This window comes from Heteronotia binoei, chromosome 9 (assembly GCF_032191835.1).
Source record: "Heteronotia binoei isolate CCM8104 ecotype False Entrance Well chromosome 9, APGP_CSIRO_Hbin_v1, whole genome shotgun sequence".
NCBI lineage: Eukaryota > Metazoa > Chordata > Lepidosauria > Squamata > Gekkonidae > Heteronotia > Heteronotia binoei.
In genome coordinates, this window is record NC_083231.1 from 87,720,582 (window position 1) to 87,737,484 (window position 16,903).

At 42.3% G+C, this 16,903-nt stretch overlaps 1 protein-coding gene across 1 annotated transcript in view; it reads left to right on the forward strand.

The window, feature by feature from the left end:
* COL25A1 (collagen type XXV alpha 1 chain) overlaps window positions 1-16,903 on the forward strand; it is a 491,250-nt gene that overhangs the window by 388,668 nt on the left and 85,679 nt on the right. The window contains exons 13-14 of the mRNA XM_060246951.1: window positions 13,451-13,495; window positions 16,005-16,031. Of these exons, the coding sequence (XP_060102934.1) occupies window positions 13,451-13,495; window positions 16,005-16,031 (72 nt within the window). The remainder of the gene's footprint in view (window positions 1-13,450; window positions 13,496-16,004; window positions 16,032-16,903) is intronic.

The window sequence follows — 16,903 nt, forward strand, 5'->3', positions numbered from 1 at the left end:
AACCATCAATATCCTTTGTTTCCAATTACTGCCCTGAGAAGTTTGTTGTGTTTAGCTGTTAAAATCTCAAAAGCATAGAGCAGTTTCTATCTTGGAACTGGATGTCAGGAAGCTTTCGATCTCTTGCATGATCATGTTAGTCTCCTCACATGTTATATAGATTACAACTAAAGGATCAAGGCCGTAATTTATACTGATGCAGACTGTGCTCACACAGGTGTTCTTTGGGAATGTTAGCCTTCTGTGCCTGGCAGACACTCTGTATTTCTAGGCAAAGTTTTGCTGCCAGAAGGTTAATCCTTCAGATAGGATAGGAAGCCAAGATTCTGCCAGTTTTGTGAGATGCAGTGTATTGTTATGCAAGATGTGATGTCAAATGAAGCTGGAATAACTTTACTGCCTGGCTTAATTCTCCCATTGTCCATTGCAGACGTCTGTTCCTTTGCAGTCTTAAGCCTTTTGAGGAATCACTGTTTATCGTTTCAAAAAGCCGACACTATGAATTGAAATTGAAGGTTGTTGTGTGCTGCTTACTAGTGATTACAGTGTGAAGCTCACAGTTTTGCTGGTGTTTACTATAGACAACGGAATCAAATAGAACTTTCTTGAGAAGATATTTTGTTTAATAGCCTAAACCTGTAAAGCTGAATCCCTCAAACTGTTATTCTGGAAATGGCCTATGGACTCTAGTGAGATGACTTCTGTCATGGTCACTTCCATAGAGTGACCATAAAGAAACCAAGACCACACCAAAAGTGACATTGTGGCATGAGAGTGCTGCCAATTCCTCCCCATTTTCCTACTACCAACCCATTGACTGCAGGGAATGGAGACTGCCTGATGAGAGCCCTTTTGCCACCCTTATGTATACTGAATCTTGTATAGTGAAGTTATTTAAAGCTGTTTCTGTGACTGTTACCTCCTAGAATGTTCTTAATAGATGGAGAAACAGAAGCCCACTGTAACACTTCTGCAAGATTTGTTACTGATAAAATTTCTTTGGCTGCGAGCACACACACAAAATAATGCACTTTCAATCCACCTTCAATGCACTTTCCAATTGGATTTTATTGTGTGAATTGGCAAAATCCAGTTGGAAAGTGAATTGAAAATGGATTGAAAGTGTGTTATTTAGTGCGAGTGATTGCAGCCAAAAGATTGGTTCTGATTTGGATCCTGGATGTTTTTCCTGGGCTGAGATTCAAAGAAGCACACTTGTCATCTTTCTGTGAATCATTTCAGTTTGATTACTGAAGAAGACTGGATATTTATGATCCTGAAGATATTTATGACCCATGAAGGCCACTTGATCCTTGTACCTCCTGCCATGACAAAATGAGAACATTGGCAAAGATTGTATATCTCCTCCTGTACCATCCTGCCTGCAAGTTAAGATCTGCCTCTGAAGCCCTGCTGTTTGTCTCCTTCCCACCTTCAGAAGTGATGGAGGAAGCGACTAGACAGAGGGTACTTTCTGTGGTGGCATGTTGTCTCTGGAAGGCTCCCCCCTCCCCAGCTTACCTGGTTGGTGCTTGCTTTACTGTCTTTTAGGCACCAGGTCAAAACATATATATTTTACCTAGGCATTTAATTAGAAGTTTCATCTTACTAGTTACAGTTTGTTGCATGGATAGTTTTTAGGCTGTTTTTAGCCAACATCTTGTTTTTAAAGGCTTGTTTTTATATTGTTACGTTGTTTTAATGGTGGTTGCCTCAAGCAGGGCTCTAAAGAGGCACCATAGAAATATTATAAATACAAAAATCTGTAGATCAGTCTGTGGTCCAGAGCCATTTTTTAAAAGATTTAAATGAGGCCATTGTGTGCAGGGCTACCAGGTCACTTACTATAGCAGGAAACTTCCTAGCGGGAAGCCTCCTCGTGGCAGGCCCTGACCTCACTGCCTCTTGGTAGGGCAGAAGGAGGGAAATGAGACAAATATTGCTGTTGGATTGACAGTGTGATGTCATTTCCAGGGCAAACTTAGAAGTAATGCTACACCATTGACACAGCACTCCTAGCATTCACCAGAAACTTTATGGTTGACATAAAATAATTATGATTACTGGCAGTGGAGTAATATTTCTAGTAAAAAACAAACTTTTAAACTGTCTTATTGTTGGATTTAACTGCCCTATTGTGTTGTAATTCGCCCTGAGCCCATTATGGGAAAGGGCAGACTATAAATTCACAAAATAAAAAATAAAATAAACAGCAAAGCCATAGAGTTTCTGATTATTCCTAGAGCTACCGTATGTCATTTTTAACTAGAAGTGATGTAGTGCTGCATGCAACACTGTGTTTTGTTTTTGATTTCTCCAGTAGTGGACTATGAGAGCAAGTTAAATGGGACCCCTCCAAGGAAGTGATATCACTCCATTGATGTGGTGCCCCTGCCATACCCGTGCCCCCAGTTTTGAATGTAACGTATAGGCAAACTTGCGGTTTATTTATCAGGATTAGGATTTATTTATTTTTATGGCTATTGATTGTGTGTGTGTGTGTGTGTGCTTTCGCTATTTTGGAAACCACTATTCTGGAATATGGAATAAGGAACAGTTCTGTGAAGAACATTACTATACCTTTAAACGTACTTTCCCATCCTCTGTTCTGGTTTACCATTTTTAGTTTCCTAGCTGCACTTAGCTTTGTGCTTTAGACTTCGTTGTCTGTAAGTAATTGCAACCTTTTAATTTGGTCTCCAGTAAAATTAGTTGAGACTTCATGCTACCTTTGTGTGCAGTCAACACCTAACAACTATGTATAGAAGAATTATTTCTGTTATTTCAAGCAACATGTTTCCCTTGCAGCCAATAATTTTAGATGTTTGTTCCCTTGCAACAAACATCTAAAATATTTAAATTCTCTTAAAATTTATGTTTTATACTCTGTTGCTGTTTTTCTGGCTGCTATCTATAGTAGAAGTGGAATATACATTTTTGAAATAAGTTACATATTTTTGCACCATAAGGCGCTCCGGACGATAGGACGCACCTTCCTCCTGGGGGGCAATCTGCTGCCTCCGATCCCGGCGCTTCCTCCGTGCCTGCCTGCCTGGCTCCAGCTCTGAGGCTTACAGCAAGCGCCAGGATCGCTCCCTCTGCCCTCCGGTCCCGGTGCTTGCTGTAAGCATCAGAGCTGAAGCCAGGCAGGCAGGCCCGGAGGAAGCACCCGCCCCCTCCGCAAACCCAGTGCTTTCCGAGTGCCGGCTGTGGAGAGGGCAGCGTGCTTCCTCTGTGCCTTTCTGCCTGGCTTCAGCTCTGACGCTTACAGCAAGCGCCGGGATCGGAGGGCAGAGATCACTCCCTCTGCCCTCCGATCCCTGCGCTTGCTGTAAGCGTCAGAGCTGAAGCCAGGCAGAAAGGCACGGAGGAAGCACGCCCTCTCCACAGCCAGCGCTCGGAAAGCGCTGGGTTTGCGGAGAGGGCGGGTGCTTCCTCCGGGCCTGCCTGCCTGGCTTCAGCTCTGATGCTTACAGCAAGCGCTGGGATCGGAGGGCAGAGGGAGCAATCCTGGCGCTTGCTGTAAGCGTCAGAGCTGGAGCCAGGCAGGCAGGCGTGGGGGAAGCGCCGGGATCAGAGGCGGAGGCAGCGGATCCCCACCCCACCCCAGGAAGGTAGGTACCGGTACCTTCGCTCCATAAGACGCACACACTTCCCCCCCACACTTTTTTTTGGGGGGGGAGTGCGTCTTATGGTGCGAAAAATACGGTAATTTAAGAAACATGGTTGTTTCTGTTGTAACAACCAGATAGGCTGCCAAAATATTTCTGTTCTTTTAAATGTGACAGTAGATTCAGAGTGTGTGAATGCTCAAATTTACTGTTGCCCCTTCCATGTTTATTTCTTAGTGTGCATTAATATTTATCCCTTAGTATTATTTATTCTACTAGATAACACTCCTTCTCTCCCCACCCCCAATGAGTGACTTTTTTGTTTTAATAGAATGTCTATGTGAATGTATAAATTAGACTACTCATAATGCGGCTTATTAAATGTAGAAATCAAAGGGAAAGAGACTGCTTATAGCTTACAAATTCTCCAACAGGTTTTGCATGCCAGCTGAGTATTGTTGAAAAGAGTTCTTACTCAGTGAGTAGGCCAAACCAGATTTCCCCATCTTAAAACAAGTAATTTAAAGTTTGCTAATAGGTGGGGAAGGGAGATGAAAAGCAAGTTGAACGGGTAACTTAACACCACCTTGAAGAAATGAAGTATGAAGAACATATGTAAAGAACTGCTTTCCACTGCTTCTGCCTTGTTTATATAGTCTGCAGTAAAACTGGGCTTGAATATGTTGAGGAAGAGGCAAACTCTCTAGTTCCTCCTCAGTCTTAAAATAGATTGCTTTTTAGTGACTAAAACATATAGCTGTTCTGTCAAACCTTAGGTTAGGATGATATAATCAGTTGCTACAGAAAGGCTATGCATTATAGGAACCAAATTGTATCCGGAAAGATACATCTGTGTTGATAGGCTGTTCTGAGGGATTTTTCCTCTTTTTTTAAAAAAAGTGAAGCAAGTACATTTGTAGTTTTAAAATGTTTGCCTTAGTTATAGACACTGGAATAACAGAAGAGGGTGATAATTTAGAAACCCCCCTCCAGGATTCTATAACTCAGGCCTAATTTTAAAATGATGATGCAAAAGAACTCATCGAGGGCTACCACCCCTGTAAAGAACTACATGCTTGGTAACAGGCCTTCTGATGTGCTCACTAAACATGCTTTGTAAGTGTAAATATTTTGTCTTGACAGCATCACATTCAATCAGACCAAAAGCTTTTAAAAAGAAGGAGGATTTCCCCTCTCCTCATTCCTTTAACAAACATTCAGTCCTTCAACATGTTTGGAACATATTCAGGCTTCATTAAATTGCATGTTTGTGTTGAGGGTTTTGTGGATGAGACCACTTTCACCTGGCATTTATGGAATCAGTGAGATGGAGACAGGCTGGGAAAATCTCAGTCAGTCCCAGATCTCAATGTTTTCAAATCCTATGGGGAAAATAATGGCTCCCTCAGATGGGACTAGCACTTGATCATTGGCTGCTAGTTTCTGGTGGGCTCCAGCAGTCAGGATTTCAAAGCCCAGATTGGCCCAGGATTTCCAGTTCACTGGGGGAGAGGAGACTGAAAAGGAGCTGTGCTGTTCTTATGTGTATGTGGGTGGCAGCTGGAGAGCTTCCTCTTTATGGGTGATACCAGATGGGCATTTAAAGCTGCCCGGGGGAAGGGAGGCAGGCAGACCAAAAAAGAACGTGCACACCTGCCTCCTGTCTCTGTCCTGCCTCGGTCCTCAAAAAGGCACCACTTTCAAAGTGGTTCCTTTTTCCTGGGGCAACTCTGAGGTGCCTCGCCAGCCATCTGGAAAGCCAGGAGACACCCGGAGAGCACCCAAGGAGCTGTGGATGGGACGCGAGAGCATTCCAGATGCTCCCTGAGCACCCATGGCCCGCACCTTTTCTGAGTGGCATCAGGAAGCTCCAAGGTGCTCCATTTCCTGCCAGCTCTCTTTGGGATGGCTTGAAGCCAACTCCAACCAGCCATCTGGTATCACTCTATATATACCTTTTTGCTCCAACTGATGAGAGGAAAGCACGCAAGCGCCAGGTAACTGTAGTTTTCCAAGTTAGCTTAGAAATCTTTCTCTGTTTTATTTTCTGTTTTAGAATCCGCATCCTCACTGCTGTCCTACATATGTTGATAGTGGAATAAAGCTTTTTTTTGTTTAAGAGATAAAGAGGATGCCTTAGTTCCTACCTCTGGGCCTTTCCATACCCATGCTACCAAACAACCTCATTTGATAATCTTCCTGGCATCAAATTGATGAAAGGGTTGTATTCCAGGATGTGGTGCCAGAAGGGCCTCTAGAGTTCTTAAGAGAGCTTACAGGGAAGGCTGGGTTTCAACTGGTCAAAACAAAGCTCCACCAGTCTAGGGTTGGGCCTAGCTTACCTGTTTGCTGTCTAGTTGCACAAGCCAGGAGAGAGAGTAACCTGACAGATGCCAGAGTGGGAACAGTGAGTAGTCTTTTTCTTTTGCTTAATTTACAAATTCATATTTTTCTGTGTATCTGTTGTATGTAACTATTTCAACATCATCTGCAGTAGCCTTTGCTTAAAAGAAGATTAACCTGTTATTTAAAAAGGAGTTCACGAAGATAAAATTGCCGATTTAAACTTGGAAGCATGTGCTTTAAGCCTCAGAAGGCTGATGGGAAAAGAAACACATTTTTTTGGTTTTTTTTTGGGGGGGGGGGGTTAAATCTTATTTCTCTGCACATTTAATGGTTGAACCAGTGTTTTCCTCATGGGTTTTAAAGTTTCAGAGTAGAAATATCATGCATTTTAATATATCTACCAAGCTGACAGTGATCTACAGAGTAATAAAAATGTTGGTGATAAACTAAACATTCTGTCTCTTCCAACAATTGCCAAAGGAAAATAGACACACTTATTTTATGTTAAGTGAACAAGGAGATCATTATTTGGCACTGAGCATGTCTACAAAGGAAGTCCCTCCCAGAATTTTGGTATCTTGCAAAATAATAATAATAATTTCATAATGTAGATTTCCTTGCAGCCCACAAAATACATTCCTCCATTCACATATTGTACATTTTTATTGGCATATGATTCTATCCCAAAATATAAGTCTTTTAAATTTAAAAATAAAATTAGTTCATACTAGCAAAGGATTAGATCCAAACAGATTTTCTTCTAGGAAGACAAAGACAACATAAGCTTTTCTGCCAATAAGGATTATGCTGAGAATCATGGGATCTGTACATAGAGAAGCTAGATGCTAATTATTGTATGAAAGGGAACGGGATGGGACTGAGTGAAGAAGATGACTGGATCTAACCCAAAATTGTGACTTCCACATCCCCAGCAAGATACAGCTTATCAGGTATGTGCCAAGATTAGCACATGCAAGTGGTTTAGAGCCTAGAGAAGATTTCCATGGGAAAGGGTCAGTAACAGTTTCGTCAGAGAACAGCCCCTCCCTTTGTTTTGCTTTGGTTTCCATAGATGGAAGAGGAGAGATTTTACTGATTTTCCTCCTTTTGCTGCAGACCTCTGACCCCTCTTCTCTATGATATTCCTGGCGTTTTGGGGGCACTGCAGAAGGGAAGAGAGCTGTGCGCCATCAATGAAAATCCCTTCTATCCATGAAAATTGTCCATAGTCTTTTGTATACATTGAAAAAAGAGAGAGAGAGACACACATTTACAATATTAGCAGCTGTATCATCAGAATTTTCTTCTGTCCAAATCTAGCTCCACAGTTGCAGTTTATTAGGGAATTCAATGTGTCATTATCCTTGCATTAAGAAAAAAACCCATATTCTATGGCATCAAGACAAGATAACACTATCAGTAACACTTATATTCATACTAAATAGTCCATTATCAAACTTCTGGAGTATTCCTACTTCTGATATATGAGCTTTATTCTAGCCACATTTTGCAGATGACTGAGAGTCAAAGATCAGATTTGATCCATAATGATGTAGTTTTTGTGTCATAAGATGGCACATGTTGGTCATTAAATTTTCCCTTAAGGTTGCTACATGTTTGATTATTGCTCACTAGAATTGTAGCATATCTTTTCTGCTTAGGATTTAGAAGTTAAAAAAATAAAGAAAACAAACATGAACATCAGAATAAGGCAGTTTTGTGGAAACAAGTATGTGCATTAAGTGTAAAATAAAAGGTGATTACATCCACAATTTTAACAATACTACTGACTAGGCTTCCCAATCCCCAGGTCCCAACGGGGGATCCTCCATTTTTACAGGCTTCCCCCCCGCCCCCAGTCAGCTGGCCAGCAGGGGAAGCCCCACCCCCACAGTCACCATGTACCTTTAGAGCTCTGGCAGGATTAGAAACCTGCAAACAGGTCCATTTTTAAAATATGTGCCTTTAAAGCTGAGCAGGAAATAGGAAGCACTTTGTGGGAAAGGGTCAGTAGCAGTTTCGTCAGAGAACAGCCCCTCCCTTTGTTTTGCTTTCGTTTTCAGAGCAAGTAAAGTTGTGCAGGAGCCAGCCCCAGTAAGTGCTTGTGTGAGAGAGAGAGGGAGGGGGAAGGGGATTCCCTAGTTTAGAGGCCCTCCCCCCACTTTAGAAAGTGGAGGGGAGGGAAACGTCTACTGGGCACTTTATTATTCTCTATGGAGAACGATTCCCACAGGGAATAACGGGGAATTGATCCATGGGTATCGGGGGCTCTGGGGGGGTTGTTTTTTTTAGGTAGAGGCACCAAAATTTTCGTATAGCATCTAGTGCCTCTCCCCAAAATACTCCCCAAGTTTCAAAACGATTGGACCAGGGGGTCCAATTTTATGAGCCCCAAAAGAAGGTGCCCCTATCCTTCAATATTTCCTATGGAAGGAAGGCATTTAAAAAGATGTGCTGTCCCTTTAAATGTGATGGCCAGAACTCCCTTGGAGTTCAATTATGCTTGTCACATCCTTGTTCCTGGATCCACCCCCAATGTCTCCTGGCTCCACCCCCAAAGTCTCCTGGCTCCACCCCTCAAAGTCCCCAGATATTTCTTGAATTGGACTTGGCAACTCTACTACTGACAATGTAGAATTGTTGTATTCAGAGAATAAAACTGTTTTTTCGTGGTTAGGGTTGCCAACCTCCTGCTATACAATTAAGATCAGTTCCCCTGGAGAAAATGGCTGCTTTAGAGAGTGGACTCTATGACATTATATTTTGCTGAGGTCCCTTCCCTTCCCAAATCCTGATTTCCTTAGGTTCTACCTAGAAGTCTTCAGGTATTCACTAACACAGAGTTGGTAACCCAAAATCAGAATTATCAGTATAGTGAATTTAAACATAACCAGGGTCCCAAAACCTGTAATTCAGTAATGGCATCTTAGAGCCAAACTAGAATGTGTCCCCAAGTCCACCATGGGATACTGCCACCATTTTAGGGATGAAATTCCCTCTCTTCAGAAGCCAGAGCAAGGGGCACAGAAACCTCTCCATGATCCACGCTACAGTCTTAAGGAAGTCTGACGCTGAGCCCACTGCTTTTGTAAACAGTAAATCTGACTCAGCATACTTGGTCAAGGCATAATGGGAAGATCCAGAAAAAGAGCTAAATGTAAGAGCCTGCTTCGGCGGGGAGGGCAGGATATAAATAAAAAGTATTATTATTATTATTATCATTAATAATACAATCACCCAGAGTGAAATCTAAAATATAAGTTTTCAGTGAGGGCGAAACAAAAAAAAATAATCGATCACACTACAACTTCTTGTTGATGCAAAGGTAAATTCACCAGAGTTAGAAGAGTTGCCTTTGTAAAAAGGGAATTACATCCCTAAACAGGAAATTTCATCCCTAAAATGGCAGAGGCACCCCTAGGTAGTGTCTGAGATGCTGATACGTTTGGTTTGGGTCTCAGGGAACTCTTTAATAATTCCTCCCACTTTCTGCCACATTTTTATTAAAATAGTGTGTAGTATACCATTCCTGATGTTCTCAAATGGTTATCTTTAAAACATTTCTGGATAAAATAAAGGTACTAACAAGCCAGACTTTCTAGGAAGCATTCTAGCTAATGTTTTCAAGTAATTTATTCACCCCACCCCAGCCCTGCTTAATGCTAAAATAGTCTGCTGGGACCAATTCGCTGAAAATAATGCAGTGTTTGTAAAGTGAAGTAGGAAAAAAATTACCATCCAGCTTCCCCTATTTAAAATGTTCTTTTGTCATGCCTTTGAATGTTTTTCTTTGATATGATTTTTTCCTTTTAATTTTTTTAAAGTCTCCTGCTGTTGTTGTTTTTTAAAGCCTCCAAAATCTAGTCCATGTAGTCAAATCTGGGACTTCAGTTCTAGCCATTTAGCTCAGAGTGACATCAATCTGACTGTGCCCAGTCAGGCCAGAATGCAAAAACAATTTAGCTTGATAATATCTAGCTATGGGATTTTCCTCCAAAAAGAGGGGGGGAAAGACCTGGTTCCTTTATAATGTATGTTTTTCAAACTTAATATTAGAAGTTTACTGGCACGTGTTTAGGATAGATCTTCTCATGTAATGTTTACACAACAAGTGACTGCCCCCCCTCCCGCTTTTATGTCTGCTCCATGTCTACAATCTTTCATTGAAAATATTTAGATGTGGGGCCAGGGTTGGGGGCTGGGGGAGAATCCAAACAAGAGCTCCTTATTTTGGCAAAGCCGAAAGTGCAGGAAGCCGTGTCTAGGGTGAGGTGTGTCATGAGATTTTGGAAAACAATGAACTATCTAATGGTACCTTAACTATACGTCAATAAATCTGTTGGTTTTTAAGGTGTAAAAAGATTCTTGTGTTTTGCTACTGTAATTTAAACATGGATTTTTGTCAGCCTTCCTTGTGTGACCAAACTACTGCTAATCCTGTGAATTCCTGTTTGGCAGAGAAGAGAGAAATGGGGAATCAGTACAGACTGTGCAGAGACGCTATGTGGGTAGCAGGGGTCATATGCTGATGAATGCAGTCCTTTTTGTTGACCCAGCTTTGAGATGATTCAGAATTACACAAATGGATTCTGATTATATCCCTCTTTGTGTTCAAACCCACATACACCTGTAAGTTCTATTGGCTCAAGGCCAAACAATATGTGAGAGATGTAAAAGTGATCGCACCGCTTGGGAGCAGTGACCATAACATTATTGATTTCACCATTTGTATAAATAGAGAGTTGCTCCAAAAGACCAGCACAACCACGTTTAACTTTAAAAGGGGTAAATTCTCTGAGATGAGGAGGCATGTGAAGAGGAAACTGAAGGGAAAGGTAAATACAGTCAAAACCCTTGGGAAAGCTTGGAGGCTATTTAAAACTACAATCCTGGAAGCTCAGATAAAATACATACCACAAGTTAGGAAAGGCACAAACAGGTATAAGAGAAGGTCTGCATGGTTAACAAACAAAGTAATGGAAGCTGTAAAAGGTAAGAAGGACTCCTTTTAGTGGTGGAAAGCTAGTCCAAGTGAGATTAATAAAAGGGAACACAGGCAGTGGCAAATCAAATGCAAGACTGTGATCAGGCAGGCAAAAAGGGACTATGAGGAGCATACTGCAAAAAAACATAAAGACCAACAATAAAAAATTTTTCAAATATATTAGAAGCAGGAAACCAGCCAGGGAGGCAGTGGGGCCCTTGGATGACCAAGGGGTCAGAGGATTACTGAAGGAGGATAGGGAAATGGCTGAAAAGCTGAATGCATTTTTTGCCTCCGTCTTCACTGTGGAAGATGAGAAGTGTTTGCCTGCTCCAGAACCACTTATATTGGAAGGGATTTTGAAAGACCTGAGTCAGATTGAGGTGACAAGAGAGAAGGTCCTAAAACTGATAGACGAATTAAAAACTAAGTCACCAGGTTCGTATGGCATACATCCAAGAGTTCTGAAAGAGCTCAAAGTTGAACTTGTGGATCTTCTGACAAAAATATGTAATCTTTCATTGAAATCTACCTCCGTTCCTGAGGACTGGAAGGTAGCAAATGTCACCCCCATCTTTAAAAAGGGTTCCAGAGGAGATCCGGGAAACTACAGGCCAGTCAGTCTGACTTCAATACTGGGAAAGTTGGTAGAAACCATTATCAAGGACAGAATGAGTAGGCACATTGATGAACACGACTTATTGAGGAAGACTCAGCATGGGTTCTGTAAGGGAAGATCTTGCTTCATTAACCTGCTACATTTCTTTGAGGGGGTGAACAAACTTGTGGACAAAGGAGACCCGATAGATATTATTTACCTTGACTTCCAGAAAGCTTTTGATAAAGTTCCTCATCAAAGGCTCCTTAGTAAGCTCGAGAGTCATGGAGTAAAAGGACAGGTCCTCTTGTGGATCAAAAACTGGTTAATTAATAGGAAGCAGAGAGTGAGTATAAATGGGCAGTCTTCGCAGTGGAGGACGGTAAGCAGTGGAGTGCCACAGGGCTCAGTACTGGGTCCCATGCTCTTTAACTTGTTCATAAATGATTTGAAGTTGAGAGTAAGCAGTGAAGTGGCCAAGTTTGCAGATGACACTAAATTGTTCAGGGTGGTGAGAACCAGAGAGGATTGTGAGGAACTCCAAAGGGATATGTTGAGGCTGGGTGATTGGGCGTCAACGTGGCAGATGAGGTTCAATGTGGCCAAGTGCAAAGTAATGCCCATTGGGGCCAAGAATCTCAGCTACAAATACAAGTTGATGGGGTGTGAACTGGCAGAGACTGACCAAGAGAGAGATCTTAAGGTCGTGGTAGATAACTCACTGAAAATGTCAAGACAGTGTGTAATTGCAATAAAAAAGGCCAACGCCATGCTGGGAATTATTAGGATGGGAATTGAAAACAAATCAGCCAGTATAATGCCCCTGTATAAATCGATGGTGCAGTCTCATTTGGAATACTGTGTGCAATTCTGGTCACCGCACCTCAAAAAAGGATATTATAGCATTGGAAAAAGTCCAGAAAAGGGCAACTAGAATGATTAAAGGTTTGGAACACTTTCCCTATGAAGAAAGGTTAAAACGCTTGGGACTCTTTAGCTTGGAGAAACGTCGACTGCAGGGTACATGATAGAGGTTTACAAGATTATGCATGGGATGGAGAAGGTAGAGAAAGAATATAAAAAAAAAATTGGCCACTGTGTGACACAGAGTGTTGGACTGGATGGGCCATTGGCCTGATCCAACATGGCTTCTCTTATGTTCTTATGCATTGGAAGCACCAACATGGCACCCCCAGCCTGGGCTGGTTCCAAATTTTGAGGAGGCCTAGGCAGAGAGTTCCCAGGGCCCCTCTTCTGCCTATATCCAGGTCCCCACACATGCCCTCCTTCCCTTTCCCCCATCCATATGCCTCCTGCTTGCCTGTGCATCCTTGCTATGCCTACTTATGAATTCTCCCACTGCTCATGCTCAGTAATACCTGCAGTCCTTTTCCTAGTGGCGCTGGGCAGTGAGTGTAGCTGGAGTGTGGTAGAGAGCTAGCAAATAAGTTGGGTTTGTGTGTGAAAGCAGTGGGATTTGCCATAAGCCCTGGATCCTGGCAGCTGCTGCATTTCAGGGTGTGCTGATGCCAGTCTAGTTGTGAAAATACAGTTTACAGATGTGCTGGATCATGGTACCTTTGAAGGTTTAAGCCATCCCTTGCACCATTTTCCCCTACCTGAAGCAGCCCCAGGGAGATGCTATATGAGAATAAACATTTACCTCATCCTGTGTATTATGATTCCAGCCTGTGCACCTAATAACTGACTTTTAAAAATCACTGAACTCCAGATATGGAATTCCCAGTGCAAATTTGGTTTGGTCCAATTCTAGTGCCAGTTTAACAGTGGCATTAAAGATCATACTGGCTGGTTGCCATTGTGGCATTTGGTGTTTTCCTAAGCTTTATTTATCACTTGTCTTGTTCTACGATATCATTCATTATAGCTTTTCTTTTTTTGTCATTTTAGGGTGAACCTGGTGTAATGGGGGAGAGAGGACTTCCTGGACTTAAGGTGAGTGAATAAAATTCTGCTTAATTTACCTTAGTGTGTGTAAAGCAACAGGTTTGATCTCATTTTTTTTCACAACAACTCTGTGGTAGAATGTTGAGAACAACTTCTACTGAGCCTCATAGTTGAACCCAAGTCTGCATCCACACCCAACACTCAGCTCACTGTTCAAAATGTACTCTACACATTTGTAAGGCATACAAAAGCTCCTTCAGACCTTGATCTAGAGTATGCCAGCTAGTCTTAACTGGCAGGAATACTGGACAAGGACTAAAATGAAACTGGGGTCTAGTTTGACCAAGAAAAGTAGCCTGGTGCATTCTTCTGCTGCCCATGCACAGTTTCAGTTAGTGGTTTGGCTTGACCTTCTGAGATTGCATCAGCTGTGCCAATGTCTCTCAAATGCACATCTGTCTCTCAACAGAATATGTGTGTCCTGTTGCTATTGACAGCTAATCAGGAAAAATGTTAAAAATATTGGCTTGCTTTTTGTCCATCAGGGAAGAACATAGGCCACTGGAGAACCATCATTTCTCACTTTAGAATCTAAATGATGATGCTTAATGCTTAATTAGTTTCCACATCAGTGTACTTTAGAATTGCCAAGAAATCAATACCCATCAGATGGGATTTGAATGAGGTAAAGTAACTGAATTTGTGCAAGATGAGCTGTCAGAGCTGTATTCTGAGAATGAAAAGTTGCTTATCAATGTGTTAGTGATATGAACAGCAACAAGTTTAAACTTTCTTACATTGGATTCTAAGGATCCTGAGCTGTGCACCAGATTTCGAAAATATGAATGGAGATTAAACAATGTAATCTGGGCTGTTTTGGAATCCCAAACTACCCACATGTTCATCAGCCAGTTCCTACAAAATACAAAAGACTTACTTTTCTGTCCTTGAAGAAGTTTGAGTCCAGTGGCACCTTTAAGACCAACAAAGTCCCTCCCCCGAAAGTATATGTGCAAACACACTTTTTCAGGTTCAGTGAAACAGAATTTGTTCAATCATTACTTATTGAAAGGGGGGTCAATAGCCAGGAAGGGCTAGTTAGAATCAAGATGCATTAGTAAGTGTGTAATTATATCTTAGATTGGATTAAGGCAGTTGGTAAGATCTTTGAATGTTAGTAAATTAGCATTAATGAACAGTTGTGAAAACAAAGTTTGATTCCAGTGGCACCTTTAAGACTAGCATAGTTCAGTTCTGGAAATAAGCAAGAACTGAGAAACTTAGCATGTGCACTGTACATGCACATTCCTTCTGATCCATTGAAACAGATTTCCTCAGTTGTTACATATGGGGGATAGTTGCCAGGAAGAGCTAATTTGAGTTAAGATGCATAAGTAACTGAGCAATAAATACACATTTGGTAAGACATGTAAATAGCAAATTGGCATACAAAGGCATTAACAACAGATGTGAGAAGTAAGTTTTAGTCCAGTGGCACCTTTAAGACCAACAAAATTTGATTTCTGGGTATAAATGAAAACTGAGTGACTTAGCATATGTAGTGAGATAAGAAGCTGATATCTGTGTTAAGCCCCAAGGGTTCCAATGTTCTGCGTGCTGTAAAAACTTGTAATTCAGCAGTCTCCCTCTCCAGTCACTTTCTGAAGTTCCTTTCAATAAAACAGCTACTTTGGGGTCCCCCCCTTGCAGGGCTGGCTCTCCCACTAGGTGGTTGCCTAGGGTATCGGGAGGTTGAGGGTGGAAAATTCAGCTCCCCACCCCCTCCCGGTGCCGCAGGCAAGCACCTAGTTTGCCTGCCTCCTCACCTGCCATCGCCGCCCACCATCGCTGCGTGCTGCCCCTCCCTTTCCTTTGCCTCCCCACCACACCTCCCCTTCCCGCCATGCCTCCCCCCCTCTCCACTGCACCTTCTCCTCCTCCCTCTCTTCCCAACATGTTAATTGTGATGTCAGAACCAGCTCTAATGCCACATTCCGGCGATCTAAAGGGCACCCCCCACCAGCGATGACTCACTCGGCGGGTAAAACCACACTGTGGGGCCTCACTTGCACTCTGTCTGGACCAGTGTCCTGAAAGGGTGGCCTCGCTGTTGCTGACTCCTCTCTCATCCATGAAGTGGGGAGGGGAGGAGTCAGCAACAGCGAGGCCGCCCTTTCAGAACGTCGGTCTGACAGACAAAGTGCAAGCGAGTCCCTGCGGCACGATTTTACCTGCTGAGTGAGTTATTGCCAGTGGGGGGGGCTTAGATCGCCGGAACGTGGCATTAGAGCTGGTTCCAGCATTGCAATTGACACGTGGGGAAGGGAGGGAGAGAGCGCGGAACCGCAGGGGGCGCTTTGGGGGGGCACCAGACAGCAAGTCTGCCTAAGGTGCCCCAGGGTATCAGGCAGCCCTGCCCCCTTGAGTGCCCTGGGAGGTTGAAATGTTTTTGTACAGGTTTCTCAGTTTTGTGACTCACGATATCAGATTTGGGTTCATACTTTAGAATCATTAATGATCTTCATATATTGTTTCTACTGTTTTTTTTTCCAATTAGGGTGACCCTGGACATCGGGGAGAAAGGGTGAGCTGCACACTTGCTTTAAGAATCCAGAGCAACCTAAGAATTGCTTGACACCATTTCAGAAACTCATTTTAAATATTCTAAAGCATTAATCCAAACAATTTTGCATGTTTCTAGGATCCTATCTAGCATTTGATTTTGAATTTTTAAAGTCCACATTATTGCATCACAAAAATGCTGAAAGCAGAAAAAGAGAAAAGAAACCTTCCAGTTGTAATTTGGCACTAAATAGTGCAATCCTATTTCAGTGGCCATAGAAGAGTGTAACTGTTCTTTGGATTGCACTTGAAAACATGCAGATTAGCTGCAGCACTGTGGCTTGTAATATAACTTTTATTATGGGACTTGGGGTTTCAGCAAATTGCCGATTCAGATGTCCTGTACTTGGTACATTCCTAAAAAGAGGACAACACTGGTGAGAATAGTCAGCTGCAGAAACCAAGAGAATTGAAACTGTACTTTGATGAAAGCACTGAAGATAAAAAGGCTACATACCTATTTTCTCCAGAAAGCTTAACAATTAAATAACAGATGGTTCTGTTAGCCATCCTGTTTTGGGGACAGATAACTATCAAAGAAAGCAGAACAAAATCTGTGTAAATACTACCTCGTTAGAATAGCACTTCAGAGCAAATGGAGAAGGCTCAAATGGTCCCCAAGACATTAGTATACTACCCTCAGGATATTATTAGCAGACGTAATGTTCAGATACTGCAACAAGTTATTTTAACATTTTCCATTTTATGGTAGCATTTGCATTCTCTAGAGTTCAGCTGATGCCAAGGTCAAGGTTTCCATTCACAAACTCCTGAAAAATAAAGGGCTGAAAAGAATTACCATATAGCAACATGTAGTGTCATCTAATGGTTGCC